Genomic DNA, 20,801 nt, shown 5'->3' with positions numbered 1-20,801 from the left:
TCTCCCCCACGCGGGTCCCATTCTCCTCTGTGCTGTGCTCACCCTCCCCCACGCGGGTCCCATTCTCCTCTGTGCTGCGGTCACTGTCCCCCACGTGGGTTCCATTCTCCCCAATGCTGTGCTCACTCTCCCCCACACGGGTCTCATTCTCCTCTGTGTTGCGCTCACTCTCCCCCACGTCGATCCCATTCTCCTCCGTGCTGCGCTCACTCTACCCCACTCGGATCCCATTCTCCCCCACGCTGCAGTCACTCTCCCCCACGCGGGTCCCATTCTCCCCCACGCTGGTACCATTCTCCCCCACGATTCACTCACTCTCCCCAACGCAGGTCCCAATCTCCTCTCTGCTGCACTCACTCCCCCCCACGCGAGTCCAATTCTCCTCTGTGCTGCGCTCACTCTCCCCCATGCTGGTCCCATTCGCCTCTGTGCTGCGATCACGCTCCCCCACGTGGGTTCCATTCTCCCCAACGCTGTACTCACTCTCCCCCACGTGGGTCCCATTCTCCCCAACGCTGTGCTCACTCTCCCCCATGCGAGACTCATTCTCCTCTGTGCTGCGCTCACCCTCTCCCACGCGGGTTCCATTCTCCTCTGTGCTGCGCTCACTCTCCCCCACGCGGGTCCCATTCTCCCCAACGCTGCACTCACTCTCCCCCACGTGGGTCCCAATCTCCCTAACGCTGCACTCACTCTCCCCCACGCGGGTCCCATTCTCCCCCACGCTGGTCCTATTCTCCCCCACGTTTCACTCACTCTCCCCCATGCGGGTCCCATTCGCCTCTGTGCTGCGCTTACTCTCCCCCACGCGGGTCCCATTCTCCCCAACGCTGCACTCACTCTCCCCCACGCTGGTCCTATTCTCCCCCACGTTTCACTCACTCTCCCCAACGCGGGTCCCATTCTCCTCTGTACTGTGCTCACTCTCCTCCACACGGGTCTCATTCTCCTCTGTGCTGCGCTCACTCTCCCCCACGCGGGTTCCATTCTCCCCAACGCTGCACTCACTCTCCCCCACGCGGGTCCCATTCTCCCCCACGCTGGTCCTATTCTCCCCCACGTTTCACTCACTCTCCCCCATGCGGGTCCCATTCGCCTCTGTGCTGCGCTCACTCTCCCCCACGCGGGTCCCATTCTCCCCAACGCTGCACTCACTCTCCCCCACGCGGGTCCCATTCTCCCCCACGCTGGTCCTATTCTCCCCCACGTTTCACTCACTCTCCCCAACGCGGGTCCCATTCTCCTCTGTACTGTGCTCACTCTCCCCCACACGAGTCCCATTCTCCTCCGTGCTGCGCTCACTCTCCCTCATGCGGGTCCCATTCTCCTCTGTGCTGCGCTGACTCTCCCCCACGCGGGTCCCATTCTCCCCAATGCTGTGCTCATTCTACCCCACTCGGGTCCCATTCTCCCCCACGCTGCAGTCACTCTCCCCTACGTGGGTCCCGTTCTCCTCTGCGCTGCACTCACGCTCCCCCACGCGAGTCCCATTCTCCTCCGTGCTGCGCTCACTCTCCCCCACGCTGGTCCCATTCTCCTCCGTGCTGTGTTCACTCTCCCCCATGCAGATCTCATTCTGCCCCACGCTGCGCTGACTCTCCCCCACGCGGGTCCCATTCTCATCTGTGCTGCACTCACTCTCCCCCACGCGGGTCCCATTCTCCTCTGTGCTGCGCTCACTCTCCCTCATGCTGGTCCCATTCTCCTCTGCGCTGCACTCACTCTCCCCCACGCGGGTCCCATTCTCCTCTGTGCTGCACTCACTCTCCCCCACGCTGGCCCCATTTTCCACCATGCTGCGCCCACTCTCCCCGACGTGGGACCCATTCTCATCTGTGCTGCGCTCACTCTCCCCCACGCGGGTCTCATTCTCCCTAACGCTGCACTCACTCTCCCCCACGTGCATCCCATTCTCCTCTGTGCTGCGCTCACTCTCCCCCATGCGGGTCCCATTCTATTCTGCGTTGCACTCACTCTCCCCCACGCAGGTCCCATTCTCCCCCACGCTGGTCCCATTCTCCCCCACGTTTCACTCACTCTCCCCCACGTGGATCCCATTCTCCCCAACGCTGCGCTCAATCTCCCCCACGTGGGCCCCATTCTCCTCTGTGCTGTGCTCACTCTCCCCCACGTGGGTCCCATTCGCCTCTGTGCTGCGCTCACTCTCCCCCACGTGGGTCCCATTCTCCCCAACGCTGTGCTCACTCTCCCCCACACGGGTCTCATTCTCCTCTGTGCTGCGCTCACTCTCCCCCACACGGGTCCCATTCTCCTCCGTGCTGCGCTCACTCTCCCTCACTCGGGTCCCATTCTCATCTGTGCTGCGCTCACTCTCCCTCACGCAGGTCCCACTCTTCCTAACGCTGCGCTAACTCTCCCTCACACGGGTCCCATTCTCCTCCGTGCTGCGCTCACCCTCCCCCACGCGGTTCCCATTCTCCTCTGTGCTGCACGCACTCTCCCCCACGCGAGACTCATTCTCCCCCACACTGCACTCACTCTCCCCCACGCGGGTCCCATTCTCCTCTGTCCTGCACTCACTCTCCCCCACGCGGGTCCCATTCTCCCCCACGCTGCACTCACTCTCCCCCACGCGGGTCCCATTCTCCTCTGTGCTGCACTCACTCTCCCCCCACGCGGTTCCCATTCTCCCCCACGCTGCACTCACTCTCCCTCTCTCGGGTCCCATTCTCCCCCGTGCTGCACTCAATCTCCCCCACGCGGGTCCCATTCTCCTCCGTGCTGCGCTCAGTCTCCCCCACACGGGTCCCATTCTCCTCCGTGCTGCGCTCACTCTCCCCCACGCGGGTCCCATTCACCTCTACCCTAGACTCACTCTCCCCCACGCTGGTCCCATTCTCCTCTGTGCTGCGCTCACTCTCCCCCACGCGGGTCCCATTCTCCTCTGTGCTGCGCTCACTCTCCCCCACGCAGGTCCCATTCTCCTTTGCGCTGCACTCACTCTCCCCCACACAGGTCCCATTCTCCTTTGCGCTGCACTCAATCTCCCCCACGCGGGTCCCATTCTCCTCCGTGCTGCGCTCACTCTCCCCCACGCGGGTACCATTCACCTCTACCCTAGACTCATTCTACCCTACGTGGGTCCCATTCTCCTCTGTGCTGCGCTTACTCTCCCCCACGCTGGTCCCATTCTCCTCTGTGCTGCGCTCACTCTCCCCCGCGCGGGTCCCATTCTCCTCCGTGCTGCGCTCACTCTCCCTCACGCGGGTCCCATTCTCCTCCGTCCTGCACTCACTCTCCCCCACTCGGGCCCCATTCTCCTCGGTGCTGCGCTCACTCTCCCTCACGTGGGTCCCATTCTCCTCCGTGCTGCGCTCACTCTCCCTCACGCGGGTCCCATTCTCCTCCGTGCTGCACTCACTCTCCCCCACGCGGGTCCCATTCACCTCTACCCTAGACTCATTCTACCCTACGTGGGTCCCATTCTCCTTTGTGCTGCGCTTACTCTCCCCCACGCTGGTCCCATTCTCCTCTGTGCTGCTCTCACTCTCCCCCACGCGGGTCCCATTCTCCTCCGTCCTACACTCACTCTCCCCCACGCGGGTCCCATTCTCCTCTGCGCTGCGCTCACTCTCCCCCACGCGGGTCCCATTCTCCTCGGTGCTGTGCTCACTCTCCCCCAAGCGGGTCCAATTCTCCTCTGCGCTGCGATCACTCTCCCCCACGCGGTTCCCATTCGCATTCTACCCTAGACTCATTCTTCCCCACGTGGGTCCCATTCTCCTCTGTGCTGCGTTCAATCTCCCCCACGCTGGTCCCATTCTCCCCCACGCTGCACTCACTCTCCCCCACGCGGGTCCCATTCTCCCCCACGCTGCACTCACTCTCCCCCACGCGGGTCCCATTCTCCCCCACGCTGCACTCACTCTCCCCCACGCGGGTCCCATTCTCCTCTGCGTTGGTACCACTCCCCTCCCCATTGGTCCCATACTCCTTCGTGCTGTGCTCACTCTCCTCTGCATTGGTCCGATTTTCCTCTGCGCTGCGCTCATTCTCCTCTGCGTTGGTGCCATTCTCCATTGCGTTGGTACCATTCTCCTCTTCGTTGCACTCACTCTCCTTCGTGTTGGTGCCATTCTCCTCCAAGTTGGTACCATTCTCCGCCGTGCTGCGCTCACTCTCCTCCATGTTGGTGCCATTCTCCTCCATGTTGGTGCCATTCTCCTCCGCGTTGGTGCCATTCTCCACTGCGTTGGTGCCTTTCTCCTCCGTGCTGCGCTCACTCTCCTCCGCATTGGTACCATTCTCCTCTGCATTGGTGCCTTTCTCCTCCGTGCTGCGCTCACTCTCCTCCGTGTTGGTACCATTCTCCTCTGCATTGGTGCCTTTCTCCTCCGTGCTGCGCTCACTCTCCTCCGTGTTGGTACCATTCTCCTCTGCATTGGTGCCATTCTCCTCCGCGCTGTGCTCACTCTCCTCCGCGTTGGTACCATTCTCCTCCGCGCTGCGCTCACTCTCCTCCATGCTACACTGAGAACGATTCCGTCGACTGCTGCCGCCGTGAAGAACCCTTCCCTCAGACATGCTGAGTCCTTGAACTAAGAAAAAAAAGCTGTGAAAGAAGAAACACAAAGAGTTGTGAAAGAAGACAAAAAGTAAAAGTGGACAGAGTCGGTGAGGTCTTGACAGGAGCTTGCACACTGTGCTGTTACTCTGCCAGCATCTGGTGGCAAGTAAATTTGCTTCGTGTAAAAAAAATCTTTTAGTGTTTTCAACTTATATTTCATTCTCTAAGTGCTTTGGAGTTGTGATCTACAGACCATTTAACTGCAATTTTGTTAAAATTAACCTCTCAGGATTTTTAAGCACACATTTAGTGATTAGATTGCAATGGAAAAGCAGCATTCTTGCAACAGAAGGTCATGCTTCAAGTGATTTGAGAGTAAGGTGGAGTAGGAAACCTTAACAGAGTTGCAGCTTTAGATCACATGCTGTGATATAGTGATGATTTCATGAACACATCTCTTAAAGGTGAACTGATATACTGACCATGAGACATAATAACAGAAGACAATGTTGTTTCCTTTCATTCCTTAACAATATCAGCGAGTCCACACATTTCCTGATTTCCCCAAGGTCAAAGTTGTGATTTCAAAATCCAACTGCTGGTGAAATTGATTGTTTACAACAATAATATTAAATATTTGTTGTATCTGGTGTTCTACAACTAGATTCACTTAAGCCATATTTATTGAATGTATTAGTCTCCACAAAGGCAAAAAGGGCACTAAAACAAAGAAAGGCAGAGTCCCCAATTCATATGGCTAAGAATTTGCTGTAGTTTTTGTAAAATGATTTTGGGATTGTATTTCTTCAAACTGTGTTGCTTTGCCAGCTCCTCAGATTACCAGCCCCTTGGAGACAGTGGACGCTCTGGTTGAAGATGAAGCTTCTTTCCTGTGTGGTGTGGAGTCATATCCAGCAGCTGAGATAACCTGGACTCGTAATAACATTCCAATAAGGTGAGATCACCCTAAAGTTTGAAAGAAGCAGATTTTGGCCTCCATCACTGCAAAGAATCAGAAAGAGGTCAAAGCAATACAGTACATTAGAGCCATATTATGGGCATAGATTTTTGCCTTATATGAGATGGTACTGTGATCCAGTAATTCACTGACAGGAGTATACACAAGACGATGAGAACATAAGTGCTAGGAGATGATATAGGCCCTTTGGCCTCTCGCTCCTGCTGCCCCATTTAACAAGATCATGAGTGATGTTCCACTCCCCTACCTCCACATCCCTCAATTCCCTCAGTGCTCAAGAATCTAACAATTTTGACCTTGAATAGATGCAAGAACTGAGCATCCACAGCTCGTAATGAGAGAGGATTGTTAGCAATTCATAATCGCTTAACTGGAAAAATTGTTCCTCATCTCAGCACTAAATAGCCGTGATCTTTCACCCTCCTAATTCCAGACACTCCTGCTATGGGAAGAAAAGTGTCTCGGCACCAAACCTGTCAAAACATCCAGATTTGTATCCATTTCAATGAGATTTCATTATTCAAGCTCTAGAGAATGTAAGTTCTGTTGACTCAATCTCTCCTCGCAGGACAGTTGGTTCATTCTAGTGTGGATTATGCAATGACAAAAATATGGTGTTTTTAAAACTTCAGATTTTCTACTATATGTTCCTTTGTCTCATTATATATGACCCCACAAAAGGGGATGCTGTTAGGTTGGGCTTGCACACCAGTATCTCCCTAAGAAGAAATGGGGTTGAGAAATAAAGAAACAAAGAACGTCCAGTGCAAACAAACACTTAGAAATTGAGGAGAAAGATGAGAACAGATAACCATCGAGCCACCCCTCGTGATCCAAAGGGACAGTCTCATGTGGTTCCAGCCTCCAATCACCAGCTACTCGTGTGAATATTGGCAGTCTATCTGACCACAGGAGATTATCCATACCCTTGTAGTAACATTCCTGTAAGGTGAGAACACCCAACTCCTCAGGTCACTGGATAATAGTCAAGTGTAGGAATTCTAGCCAATTTTCCTTTCTTCAATCCAGAGAGAAGAAAGGTTACCTCAGTGCAGGGATAAATGTTTTCATTGGAATTTCTACTGTCGAGTATTACCAATGAATGAAAAGTGCCTTTACTTTTATGATTTTGAATCCTGGATTTTCTAAACTTTTAAGCATTTTAAAAAATATTGCTGGTTCTTAATACCACACCAGTCAGCGAGGTTGAAATCTTGATTCCTCATGTGTGGTGAATATACACAGCACTCCCTGCCATTGTCCTCAACATTCCTAGCTTAAGGAGAGAATCAATCGACCAGGGGTTTCACCACTGACCACCATGCAGAGAAGCCTGTTGAAATATTCACATACATATCAGCCATCAGGTGAGCATAGGTTGGACTTAGCTTCAATGACCATCCAAGATTAAGTAACATTCATATCAGGCAGGAGAGAGTGAGGATTGCGGATGCTGGAGATCAGTGTTGAGGGGCTCCTCGGATGCTGTCTGACCTCCTGTGCTTTTCCAGCACCACGCTCTCAACTCTAACATTCATATCACGCAGGATAGTGAAGAAGGAGTTTGGTATGCTTTCCTTTATTGGTCAGAGTATTGAGTACAGGAGTTGGGAGGTCATGGTACGGTTGTACAGGACATTGGTTAAGGCCGCTGTTGGAATATTGTGGAAAGATGTTGTGAAATTTGAAAGGGTTCAGAAAAGATTTGCAAGGATGTTGGCAGGGTTGGAGGATTTGAGCTACAGAGAGAGGCTGCACAGGCTGGGGTTGTTTTCCCTGGAGCGTCGGAGGCTGAGGGGTGACCTTATAGAGGTTTACAAAATTATGAGGGGCATGGATAAGATAAATAGACAAAGTCTTTTTGCTGGGGTGGGGGAGTCCAGAACTAGAGGGCATAGGTTTAGGGTGAGAGGGGAAAGATATAAAAGAGACCTAAGGGGAAACTTTTTCACGCAGAGGGTGGTACGTGTATGGAATGAGTTGCCAGAGGAAGTGGTGGAGGCTGGTACAATTGCAACATTTAAGAGGCATTTGGATGGGTATATGAATAGGAAGGGTTTGGAGGTGCTGGCAGGTGGGACTAGATTGGGTTGGGATATCTGGTCGGCATGGACTGTTTGGACCGAAGGGTCTGTTTCTTTGCTGTACATCTCAATGACTCTGTGGCTCTATAAGTGCCAAGCAATGGCCACCTCCCACAAGTGAGAATCTATCCTCTCGCCTGACATTTATCAGAATCACCAGCATTAAAACCCTGCCAAACAATATTAACCAGAATGGAACTGGGAGAGCATGGAGAGGAGTGCTATTGCAACATTTGTTTGTAGCAGAGTAAATAGTAAGGCTTGAGGGACTTCAGAGAGCAGTGGTTCAGCAAAATGTACGGATAAGCTCAGGTAAAGTCCTTTTAACTTTTCTCTTTAGTCTTACAGCAGTTAAGATGGCAGTTAGAGCAGTTGCATGTTCCTCCTGTAGGTTGTGGAAGCTCAGGGAGACTTCCATCATCCCTTATGACTACACCTGCGAGTAGTGCAACTCCTGGGAGACTGTGTTCTGGAGCTGGATGCATTTAGGATTATCCAAGATGCTGAGTGCTTCATTGATCAGAATTTTAGTGAGGTGGTTACACTGAAGGTGCAGGCAGAGAGTAGCTGGGTGACCACCAAGAAAGGCAAGCTGAGTAAGCAGAGAGTGTAGGAATCCTCTGTGGCCATTCCCCTCGAAAACAAATATACCATTATGGATATTGTTGAGGGGGGTATGACCATTGAGGGGAAGGCAGCAGTATCCAGATCGGTGGCACTACGACTGGCTCTGGGGCACAGTGAGAAAGGGTAAAGGTAAACAGCAGCTTAGTAATAGGATGCATGATAGTTAGGGAGACAGACAGGAGGTTCTCTGGCCATAAACGGGAATCCCAGGTGCCAGGATTCAGGATGTCTCAGAATGGCTGCCAAACATTCTGAAGGGGGCGAATGAGCAGCCAGAAGTCATTGTGCACATTAGCACTGACAACATAGGTAGAAATAGGGATGAGGTCCTGCAGAATGATTACAGAGCACTAGGGAAAAAGTTTAAAACCAGAACCTCGTCAGTGCTAATCTCAACATTACTTCTAGTGCCACATGCTAGTGAGGGTAAGAACAGCAGAATATGGCAGATGAATGCGTAGCTAAAGAATTGGTGCAGGGGGCAGGAATTCAGATTTTTAGATAATTGGGATCTTTTCTGAGATAGAGGCGACCTGTTCAAGAGAGACGGTTTGCATTTGAACTGGAGGGGAACCAATATCTTGGCGACCAGGTTTGCTAGGGCTGCAAGGGAGGGGTTAAACTAGATTGGCAGGGGGGTGGGATCCTCAACAGCAGAGAGGCAAAGTGTGAGGCTCAAAGGAGATACAGTAATCAGAAATAGTAAAGTGAAAAGACAGGAGAGGCAAGAACATGGCAGGGAGCAAGGAATGCCTGTTGGATTAAATTGCATTTATTTCAATGCAAGAGGATTGACAGATATGACTGATGAACTCAGGATGTAGCTAGGTACATGGGACTGAAGTATTATAGCCCTTACAGAAACATGGCTAATGGAGGGACAGGACTGGCAGCTTAATGTACCAGAGTACAGATGTTTTAGGTGGGACAGAGGTGGTGGAAAGAGGGGTGGGGGAGTTATGTTTTTGATTAAGGCGACTGTCATAATAGTAATCAGAGATGAAATAACTGAAGAAGGAATCATCCAGTGAGGCTTTATGGGTGGAGCCAAGAAATAAGAAGGGGATGGTGACATCATTGGGGTTGTACTACAGGTTCCCAATGGGAATTAGGGGAACATATGTGCAGGGAGATTGGGGAACTTGCAGGAACAATTGGGTTGTCATAGTAGGAGATTTTAATTTTCCAAAAATACACTGGGATTGCCAGAGCATTAAGGGCTTAGGTGCGATGGAATTTGTTAAGTCTGTTCAGGAACGTTTCCTCAAACAATATATAGAGGGTCTACTCAGGAAGGTGACAGTGAGAGAGCACTTTGGGACCAGTGACCATAGTTCTATTAATTTTAAAATAGTTATGGAGAAGGACAAAACTGGTCCACAGGTTCAAGTTTTAAACTGGGCCAAGGTGAATTTTGATGGAATTAGCCAGGAGCTTGCAGGGGTTAATTGGAGTAGTTTGTTTGCAGGCAAAGGGACCTCCAGCAAGTGGGAGACCTTTAAAAGTGAGATAGCTAGAGTTCAAAGCCTAAATGTTCCTGTGAGAGTGAAGGTCAAGGTTGACAGGAATCGAGAACCCTTGATGACAAGAGATTTTGAGACTTTGACCAGGAAAAAGGAGGTATGGCTCAGGTACAGGCAGCTGGGATCAAGGGGAATGATATATCAAAGGAGATATATAGGGAATGCAGGAATTTATTGAAGAAGGAAATCAGGAGGGCGTAAAGGGGGCACAAGATAGTTTTTGCTGAGATGATTAGGGTGAATCCAAAAAGGTTCTTTAAGTATATTAAAGGAAAAAGAGCAACTAGAGAGAGACTAGGACCCTTCAAGGACCAAAGTAGACATGTATATGTAGAACCGAAGGAGATGGGTAAGGTCTTCAATGAATATTTCTCCTTTGTGTTTACTGTGGAGAAAGAAGACTTGGGAACCTGGGGAAGTTCAGGGTCATATCTTGGGGACAGTCCATATCACAGTAGAGGAGGTATTGAATGTATTAGAATGTGTGAAGGTGGATAGATCTCCTGGTCCTGACCATATATATCCAAGAGCACAGCAAGAGGCTATAGAAGAAATTGCAGGGGCCCTGGCTGATATTTTTGCATCATCCTTAGCCACGTGTGAAGTCCCAGAAGACTGGAGGGTAGCGAATGCTGTGCACTTATTCAAGAAGGGCTATAGTAGTCCTTTTTTTGAAAGAAAAGCTGTCCTTGGCTCAAGGATACTCTGTTCTTGATTTTTTCAGAGGAGTAATAAACTGGGCCGGGCTCTGATCAGTCTGGTTTGGCACAGAGATGAAAAAGATTTTGAGGGGCCTTTTGCTTATATGTAAACAGATGAGACTTCAGGCCAAAGTGGTCGTGTTGTAGAAGAGACCTGTATAATGAAAGAGAAGTGGTCATGCCTCGAGCTGAGCTGAGCAGTTCAGTTCAGAACTGGTTGGGATTTCAGCAGTGAGCTGTTTGGAAACTCTCTCTCTCCTTCTAACTTCAACCTGTAAGCATGTGTTCCATTTGTGTTGGTTTCTAAGGGGGTTTGCTTACTGGGACTGTTGTGTATATTCACAACAGTATAATTAAGTCTAGTTTGGATAGACTTAGTTTTGTAGGGGTTCTTTATTCTGTTCTTTGTGTTTCATTGTGTAATTCTGTGAATATGTTTCTGTCTGTTTTAAAATTTAGTAGTCAACCTAGCTACCTTACGCTGGGCAACTTTCACTGTACACTTACCGAAACAAATTGCAAAGTTATGGTCTGGGTTGCCTGCTCAAGAATGTTTTGAGTGGTCTGACCTAACAAAAGAAAAACTTGGGAATTATAGACCAGTAAACCTAACATCTGTGGTAAGTAGGTTACTTGAGAAGATCCTGAGAGATAAGATATGCATGCATTTGAAAAGATGGTTTGATTAGGAATAGTCAACATGGCTTTGTGCATGGGGGATCATGCCTTACAAACGTATTGGAAGTGACTAAGAAGGTTGGCGAGGGCATGGCTGTAGATGTAGTCTATATGGATTGCAGAAAGACCTTTGATAAGATTCCATATGGTAGGCAACTCTGAAAGGATAGATTGCATGGAATCCAGGGCGAATTGTAAATTGGATACACAGTTGGCTTGATGGTAGGAAGCAGAGGGTAATAGTGGAAGGATGCTTGTTGGACTGGAGGCCTGTAACCGGGGGAGTGCCTCAGGGGTCATTGCTGGGCCCATTATTGTTTGTTATCTATATCACTGGTTTGGATGAGAATATACAAGGCATGATTAGTACATTTGTTGATGACACTAAAATAGGTGGTATCATGGACAGTGAGGAAGGTTCTCAGAAATTGCAGCAGGACCTTGATCAGCTGGGAAAGTGGGCTGAGAAATGGCAAATGGAGTTTAATATAGATACATGTGAGGTCTTGCATTTTGGGAAGTCAAATCAAGGTAGGAGTTTCGTGGCAAATGGTAGGGCCTTAAGGAGTGTAGTGGAACAGAGGGACCTTGGAGTTCAGGTACACCGTTCTCTGAAAGTGGAGTCACAGGCAGACAGGGCAGTGAAGAAGGCTTTTGACACACTGACCTTCATCAGTCATGGCATTGAGTATAGAAGTTGGGAAATTATGTTGCAGTTGTACAGATGTTGGTGCAGTTGCACTTGCAGTATGGTGCACAGTTTTAGTCACCTTCCTATAGGAACAATGCTGTTAAACTGGAAAGACTGCAGAAGAAATTTACAAAGACATTTCCAGGCCTCAATAGTCTGAGTTAAAGGGAGAAGTTGGACAAGTAAGGATGTTTTTCTTTCGAGCGTAGGATACTGAGGGGGGGACCTTATAGAGGTGAGTAAGATAATGAGAGGCATGGATAAAGTGAATGCACTTAGTCTTCACAGGGTTGGGGAATCAAGGACTACGGGGCATCAGTTTAAGGTTAGAGGAGAAAGAATTAAACAGAACCTGAGGGGCAACTTTTTTATACAGAGGATGGTACGCACATAGAATGAGCTGCCAGCAGAAGTGGTTGAGGCGGGTATATTAACAATATTTAAAAGGCAGTTGGACAACTACATGGATAGGATAGGTTTAGAAGGATATGGGCCAAGTGCAGGGAAATGGGGTTAGCATGGATGGACTTTTTGGTTGGTATGGACCAGTTTGGGCCAAAGGGCCTCTCTCCATGTTGTAGGAGTCTATGACTCCCTAGACCCAGCTCACATTGACAATATTCCCAAACTAAATTAGTCCCACTTGCTTGTGTTTGGCCTACATTCCTCCAATTACTAATCATGCACATATCTAAATGTCTTTTAAATGTTGTAATTGTACTGCATCCATCACTTTCTCTGTGTATAAAAGTTGCTTCTCGTGTTCTTTTCAAACTTTTCTTCTCTCAGCTTAAAAATATGCCCCCTAATTTTGGACTCCCCACCCTAGGGAAAAGACCCTTGTCATTCACCATAGCTATGGCCGTCATGATTTTATAAACCTCTATAAGATAACCCTTTAATCTCCTGCACTCCAGTGAAAGAAGTCCCAGACTGTCCAAATTTTTATATCTCAAACCCTCCATTTGAGGCAACACTCTGGTAAATCTGTTCTCAACTGTGTCCAGATTTATAATAAATTTCCTATAACAGGACAATGAGAAATGCACAAAGTACTCCATCAGATGCTTCTCCAACATCCGGTGCAACTTCAACATGATGTTCCAACTCCTTGTCTGAGCCATGAAGGCAAGCATGCTAAATGCCTTCTTAATCACCCTTTCTACCTGTAATGCAAATTTCAAAGAATTATGTACATGAACCCCCAGGGTCTCTCTGTTATACAATCCTACCCAGGGCCATACCGTTAGCTGTATAAGTCCTGCCCTTGTTTGTATTACCAAAATTACTGAAATGTTTGCTTTGGAAGTGCTGTGGTCTTTTACATTACTTATAGAGTCATACAGCCTGGAAACAGACCCTTCGATCCAACCAATCCATGTTGAACATAATCCTAAACTAAACTAGTCCCAACAGCCTGCTTCTGGCCCATTTCCCTCCAAATCTTTCCTATTCATGTATCCATCCAAATGCCTTTTAGATATTGTAATTGTAGCCACATCCATCATTTCCTCAAGAATTTCATTCCACACGCAAACCAACCACTGTGTAAAAAAATTTACCTCTCATGTCTTTTTTAAATCGTTCTCCTCTCACCTTAAAAATGTGCTGTTAGTCTTGAAATTCCCCATTCTAAGGAAAAGACAACTACTATTAACTCTACCTATACCCCTCATTATTTTATCAAATTCTATCAGGTCAACTCTCAACCTCCTCCACTCCAGTAAAAAAAAGCTTCCTGTCTATGATTCAATGTAAAATAGATTGAGAAAAGAAGTTATAAATATCAGAAAAGATTGAACAAACTGTGCTCTAATTCTCGAGAAAATAAAAAAGCTTAGGAGTGAATTGATAGAGATTGATGAAGATATGATCGGGTGGATGTAAAGAAGATGTTTCCACTTGTGAAGAATTCAAAACTAAGAATTATCAGTAGAACCCATCAGCAATACATTCAAATAAAAATTCCAAGAGAAACTTCTTCACTCTGAGTAGTGAAAATGTGGAACTAGCTCCCGCACAGAGTAGTCAGGGAGAATTGAGGGTTGTGGAAGCTCAATCATTGAGCAGGTTAAAGTCAGAAGTCATTATGTTTCTGGGGACCAATGACATGGAAGGGTATGGTCAAAAGTCACATGATAGCATGTTATAGTCCAACAGTTTTATTTGAAATCACAAGCTTTCGGAGCACTGTTCCTTTGTCAGGTGAAATGAAGAGAGCATCTAGGCACAGACCTTATAATCAGACAGATCAAAAGATCATACAAATATTGTGAGTGGAGTGTTGGTGACTGAATAACAGGTCTCTGCAGGTCTTCAAGGGTGTCAGACAGTGTGAGTAAAGTGTCAACAGCTGCCTAGCAAGAGAAGGGATGACGTACAATCCCATTAATTGAGACAGAGAGATCATTAAAAAAAATTAAAAATAATATAGTGCTGGACACAATCAAATGACTGGAATACCATGCTACATCGAAGAGTCACATGCCAAGGGTCTAACCAAAGTAACAAGTAATCCAAAACTGTAAAAACTAATTAATGTAAAGAGATCATAACAAGTTATCAAGGTGATAGTGTCAAAACAGGACCATAAGGAAGATATTACAAAACAGTGTGGTAGACAACACTGCCTGGAACACTTGAGTGGTCCCCATGGCTGTTCCATGTGTCTGGATGAAGAGTTGATTGTTGAAGGTGAAGATGTTGTGGCCCAGAGCAGGGAAACTACGCAATGTCACAGCCTTCAACATGCCATCAATGAAAACAAACATCTCATCAAGAGCATCCCTATACCTTCACTTCCTACCTTCAAACAGCCACCAAACCTTAAACAGACCATCGTTTGCAGCAAACTTCCAGGACTCCAGGACAACATCAACCACAGCACCATACAACTCTGCCATGGCAACCACTGCAAGACATGTCAGATCGTTGACATGGATACTAACATCACACATGCAAACATCACTTACCACGTACATGGCAGGTACTCATGTGACGCGGCCAATATTGTCTATCTCATATGCTGTGGGCAAGGATGCCCTGAGGCACGGTATATTGGCGAAACCAAGCAGATGCTATGATAACAGATGAATTTACATCGCTTAACAATCGCCTGACATGGATGTTCTCTTCCAGTCAGGGAACACTTCAACGGTCAGGGACATCCAGCCTCCAATATTCGGGTAAGCACTCTCCAAGGCAGCCTTCGAGATACACAACAATACAGAATCACTGAGCAGAAACCGATAGCCAAGTTCCATACCCATAAAGGCAGCATCAACCGTGATCTTGGGTTTGTGTCATACTAAAGCTGACTGCACCATACTGTTTTGTAAAATCTTCCCTACAGTCCTGTTTTGACACCATCACCTTGATAACTTGTTATGATTTCTCTACCTTAATTAGTTTGTACAGTTTTGGATTACTTGTTCTTTTGGTTAGACCCTTGGCATATGACTCTCATGCCTAACATGTTACTCCAATCATTTGGTTTGTCTCCAACACCACTTTATTTTTATATTTTTTGTAACTATCTCTCTGCTTCAATTAATCAGATTATAGGTCATCCCTTCATGTGTTACTCAGCTGTTGACATTTTACTCACACAGTCTGATACTCTTGATCACCTGCAGAGACCTATTATTCAGCCTGTCAACACTCCACTCACACCATTTGTATAATCGTTTGATCGCTCTGTTTATAAAGTCTATGCCCGGGTGCTCTCTTCACTTCACCTGACAGAGGGGCAACATTTTGAAAGCTCACGATTTCAAATAAACCTGTTGGATTATAACCTGATGTCATGTGACTTTTGACCTTATCCACCCCACTCCAACACAGCACCTCCATATCATAAAAGGATATGGAGGTTGTGTGTGGAAATGACATTGAAGAAATGATCATTCACAATCGCAAAAGACAGGGCAGGCTCAAAGGCAGAATGGCTTGTTCCTGATCCAATGTTCCAATCCTCCTAAAATATAGATACATTTAAGGCAAAGTTAGCTATACTTAGGTGTGAAAGGAATGGAAGAATAAATGAAGTAAGGCAGGAGGAGGCTTGTGTGGAACAGAAACAATGGTACAAATCACTTGGGCTGAATGGTCATTGTTGTGCTATGGTTGGATTGTACAAGAGGAATGATATTGAAACATACTGTTTTCTGTCATTGTTCTTTTGAAGTTGACTATTTCCAGAGTCTGTACATATATTGTTAAACATGAAAATCCATAAGTTATTGCCAATAATTCTATGTTTCTTCCCAAGCTACACTGTTGAAGCCCATGCATACAGCAATCAATTATAAATCACTGAACTGACAAGAGATTGTGTTTTAATGCTATTAGTCTCTCTGTAAAACTCTTGATCGAAGTATAGCTAGATATTTACTTTTATAATCGTTCCTGAGCAACCTCTCTGCATTCAAAAATGGTACATCTCCTTCCACTCTACTGGCGCAGCAGGTCAGAGCCATTGATGCCATCAATATTGTAATGATACTGTCACTTTAAAAAGGTTATTTTGTCCTTTTTTCAAGAGAGGTGGTAAAGGAAGCAGTGCCGAAATGTCTTGAAATGTCTACTTTAACAATGACAAGGGAGTGGCCAGTTCTCCCAGTTCAGGTTGCTTCTAGTTTGGTTTAGTTGTAGAAGAGAAGCTGCTTGTAGCTGTAGCAGAAGCTACTAGAGTGCAAAAGGGTCCCACACTTCAGCAGATGATCGTTGGCTCACTTTTCTTTCTGAAATCTCTCCTGCCTGTAAGGACCTGTGTTTGAATTTACCTTTTCCCAAGGGGTGTGTTACAGGAATTGGAACAGCTCCTTAGTTAAGTTGCTGTGTTGGGGTCAGTTGAGTTTTCCAATAGTTAAGTTATTCTAAATTCCGTTTTCTTTTATTCATTTTTCAACTGTAGAGCTTAAATAAACTCTGTTTTGCTTAAAGCCAAGTGGTTTGACCAGCTGCATCAAACCTGGAACATCCACTTCACACCTGCCTGTAAAATAAGAAAAGGTTAGGGTCTGGGCTATGTCCTGAAAATATTTTGAGGGGGTCTGGCCTGGTCCATAACAATGTGTAACTAGAACCAGAAGCTGGCATCAACACTGCCCTTCTGCACACACTACTGTCCCATTTCACTAAGTGATCATTCTTCCTTTTAACCCACAGTCTCCTCTTCAGCTTACCACACACCATTTGTATAATCGTTTGATCGCTCTGTTTATAAAGTCTATGCCCGGGTGCTCTCTTCACTTCACCTGACAGAGGGGCAACATTTTGAAAGCTCGCGATTTCAAATAAACCTGTTGGATTATAACCTGATGTCATGTGACTTTTGACCTTGTCCACCCCACTCCAACACAGCACCTCCATATCATAAAAGGAGCGGTCCACCCCCCCATTTGGTATCCTACTCACCACCCACTCCTTGCTACCTCCATCAACACCCCCACTCCCAAGGATGAAAATTACATAATTCTGATCTTTTAAATAAGATGAGAAATTCAGGGGTGCTCCATTCAGGGGTGGTACCGTGGCTCAGTGGTTAGCATTACTGCCTCACAGTCCCAGTAATCTGGGTTCGATTCTGACCTTGGGTGACTGTCTGTGTGGAGTTTGCACATTCTCCCCTTGTCTCCGTGGGTTTCCTCCGGGTGCTCTGGTTTCTTCCCACAATCTGAAGATGTGCAGGTCAGGTGAATTAGCCATGCTAAATTGCTCATTGTGTTCAGGGATGTGTAGGTTAGGTGCATTAGTCAGGGGAAAATAGATAATAACAGGGTAAAGGAATGGTTGTGTATGGGTTACACTTTGGAGGGTCAGCATGGACTTGTTGGGCTGAAGGGCCTGTTTCCACACTGTGGGGACTCTATGATTCATATACTTGTCTACCCTACTCCCTCACTCCCAGGGATGATACACAACACAGGAGCACAGTAGTAGTTGGAAGGATGGTAGCATAGTGTTGGGAACTGGACAGGCAAGTTTTTGGTGTGGGGCAAATTGATTAGTTCATTCTAAATTTTTGCCAAAACACTGACATTATTGCTCCTATTCTCTGATGTAGCCAATGTTGCTGTCAGTGATATCTAATGCATTTGTGACGACATGGATGGCAAGTATGTGATGGCAATAAACTCAGCCAATGAGAAAGCAATTTTATTTTTGTGACACGACAATATTTTCCATTATGGAATAAAAAAATTTATACTTTTAAAAAATGGTAAAGTTTGTTTATGATGTACCTTAATCCTATGTGTATGTCAGAATACTTTTGTCACATTTAAGTTAAAATGTGAAGGATAACTAGTGCATTCTTCTTCCTGTTTCGTTGTCTGTGAGACTACTTCAATGCGATTAGCTGCTTAATGACATTGCTGCTTCTGAAGGCTCAGAGGTCCCTTTGGCTTGACTCTAGATTCAACCTGGTGTCAAGAATGGGGGAAAAGCATGCCACACAATCTATGTGGGCATCTTTTCTTTTCAAATAGCAGTAAGCACAGTCAATTCACCTGAGACTGAAAGATCTGGGCAAATTTGATATCTAAATCTAGAGATTATGTTAAATGATCCACTTTAGAGGCATTTCTGTTTATGGGTTCATTTGTTGACAAATACATTGCCTTGATTTTTCTTGTCATAATTTACAGACCGTTTGACACACGCTACAGCACTAAAGAAAATGGCCAGATATTAACTATCCTCAGTGTTGAAGATACAGATAATGGAGTGTATTGCTGCACGGCAAACAATGGTGTAGGGAGCTCTGTGCAAAGCTGTGGAGCCCTGCAGGTGAAAATGAGTAAGTTGAACACTTAAAACAGCTCAGTTCCCAAAATACAAAGACATCCATTTCTATAGCATCTTTCAAAAAGGGCATCCCGGAAATGATTTACAGTCATTGAAATCCTTTTGAAGTTAAGACACTTACACCCGACATTGCACAATTGATTTGCAGTTGTTATCAAACAGTACTGCAATAATGGACAGCATTCTGTGTTTAATTGATATTAATTAAGAGATAAATACCGGTCCATACACCAGTGTCGCTTCCTCTGGTCTTCTTTGAAATAGCATCATGGATTTTTTTTTCTGTCTATTTGAGAAAGAAGGCAAGAATTCACTTTCACAGCTTGCCGATAGGACAGCCCCTCTGGCAGTGTAGCACTCCCTCCGGGACTTCAACGATGATTTTGGGCACAAGTCTCTCAAGTGGGATTTGCCCACATAACCTGAATCAGAGGCAAGACTGCTAGCCAGTGAGTCACAGTAACAGGAAATTGCAAGGTTACCAGGTATAAACTCAGTTGTTTCCAAATGATATGCTTCAAAATTATTCTAACTGTAGGACTTTTTTTTAAGATCTGAAGGGTTAATGTTCACATTACATTGGCTCCACCCAGTTTTTTGATGTCACAGAGTCTATGAATGGAGACAAGGAGTTCTCCTCTAGCTGTCAGAGGTAACAGTATATCTCTACTGTTTCTATAAGGTCCTATCAATTGTACATGACCAACTATGATTGTGCTTATCGCTACCATGTAATAAACCTCCTTGTTCATTCTTCTGCCAGTCATCATTAGATAGCCCCAATACAAAGGTAAGACAAAGGAGGGCCAGTGACAAGGGGCTACTTTAAACAAGCCTTATCCACTACCATGTACTGATCGAGATGGCAAATACCATTCAGTACCAAGGTGGTCATCTGGGAAAATACCTCTATCTTCTCTTCCCATTTTCATGGACATCCCACTCTACAACACAGCATCACTAAATGTGAAGCTTAGCAATAAAACCTCATTTACCAAAACAGCACTCAAGACAGCCATTCATAATTAATCCTGGCTCCAGCCCTTTCTCTTCTTCTTGCTCTCACATTTTGCGACAGCTTGATTTTAGGAAGGTAGCATGCAGGATATTAGGGTTTGCTGTAGTTTCCAGTGATGCCAGTGCTTGGACAAAATAGAATTAAAAATATGAGCTATAAAGTTAATGTGTTTGAATACTTGATTCATTATACAATAACATCTGATATTTGATCAGAGGTTTAGCTGAAAACTTTTAATCCACTTCTTTGAAACTAATTAACTGTTCTGTTAAAATAACAGCAGGCAAGTTAAATATTCATAAAGAGTTTATCAAAAAGTTGATCTATGTCGATCTAGTTGATTCCAGATGGTTGAGAAATATGAGTTGAGGAATGAGCAAGGAATCCCATTCATCACAAATGCAGGTCTGACTCTCAGATGAAAAGGCATTGTTAGACTTCTACTTTTGAATGAGTTGTCAAATTTCACTGTCTTGATTTACACACAAGAACAGTGAGTTGGGAAAGATATTGAAAGCTGCCTGGCACAAATCCTCAAAGACTCAGTAGCTGTAGTTAAAGGGGAGCAAAAGTTGGATGAATGAGCTTGTCATAAAATAGAGGAAAAGGAAGTGAATGTGGCCATTCAGCCCAACGTACATGTACTGCTTCTCTGAAAGTTCTTCGAATTCGGCCCATTCCTCTTGCTCTTTCCCCATAAGCGTCAAAATTTTCTTTTTCAATTATATATCCACTTTGAGTTTGAAGTATGATATTGAATCTGTTTCCACCACTTTTCCAGGTAGCACACTCCAGGTTAGAATTATACAAAATCATTTCCCTCCGAACATTTTCCAATCATTGTAATTCTACATTTGAGTACCAATTCTACTGCCAGTGGAAACAGTTTTACCCTTTCAAGTCTTTAAGCTTCTTTATAATTCAAACACTTTTATTAAATCTCTTGCTTGTCTTTTCTGCTCCAGAACAATGCGGCGACCCCAGTACCTTCAGCTCCACCATCTAATCCTGCTCTGATTCTGGCAAATACTATTCTGTAAACTGAACAATTATTGTTTTTTTCATAAAGCTATGTAAATGGAAGCTTGGCTTCACTAGTGTGAAAGCCACCACAGGCCCAGAAAGCTGCTCTCTTACTGGAGTGGTGAGTTTAACCTCAGAG

General features: G+C 46.0%; 1 protein-coding gene across 2 annotated transcripts in view; it reads left to right on the top strand.

Moving 5' to 3' along the window:
- musk (muscle, skeletal, receptor tyrosine kinase) overlaps nt 1-20,801 on the top strand; it is a 196,922-nt gene that overhangs the window by 25,375 nt on the left and 150,746 nt on the right. For both annotated transcript variants that reach the window (XM_072588112.1, XM_072588114.1), the window contains exons 2-3: nt 5,357-5,483; nt 18,462-18,613. In XM_072588112.1, coding sequence (XP_072444213.1) covers nt 5,357-5,483; nt 18,462-18,613 — 279 coding nt within the window. The remainder of the gene's footprint in view (nt 1-5,356; nt 5,484-18,461; nt 18,614-20,801) is intronic.

Source organism: Chiloscyllium punctatum, chromosome 2, assembly GCF_047496795.1.
Source record: "Chiloscyllium punctatum isolate Juve2018m chromosome 2, sChiPun1.3, whole genome shotgun sequence".
Taxonomy (NCBI): Eukaryota; Metazoa; Chordata; class Chondrichthyes; order Orectolobiformes; family Hemiscylliidae; genus Chiloscyllium; species Chiloscyllium punctatum.
The sequence above is the reverse complement of the archived record's forward strand: the minus strand, read 5'-3'. Positions and strand labels throughout refer to the sequence as shown.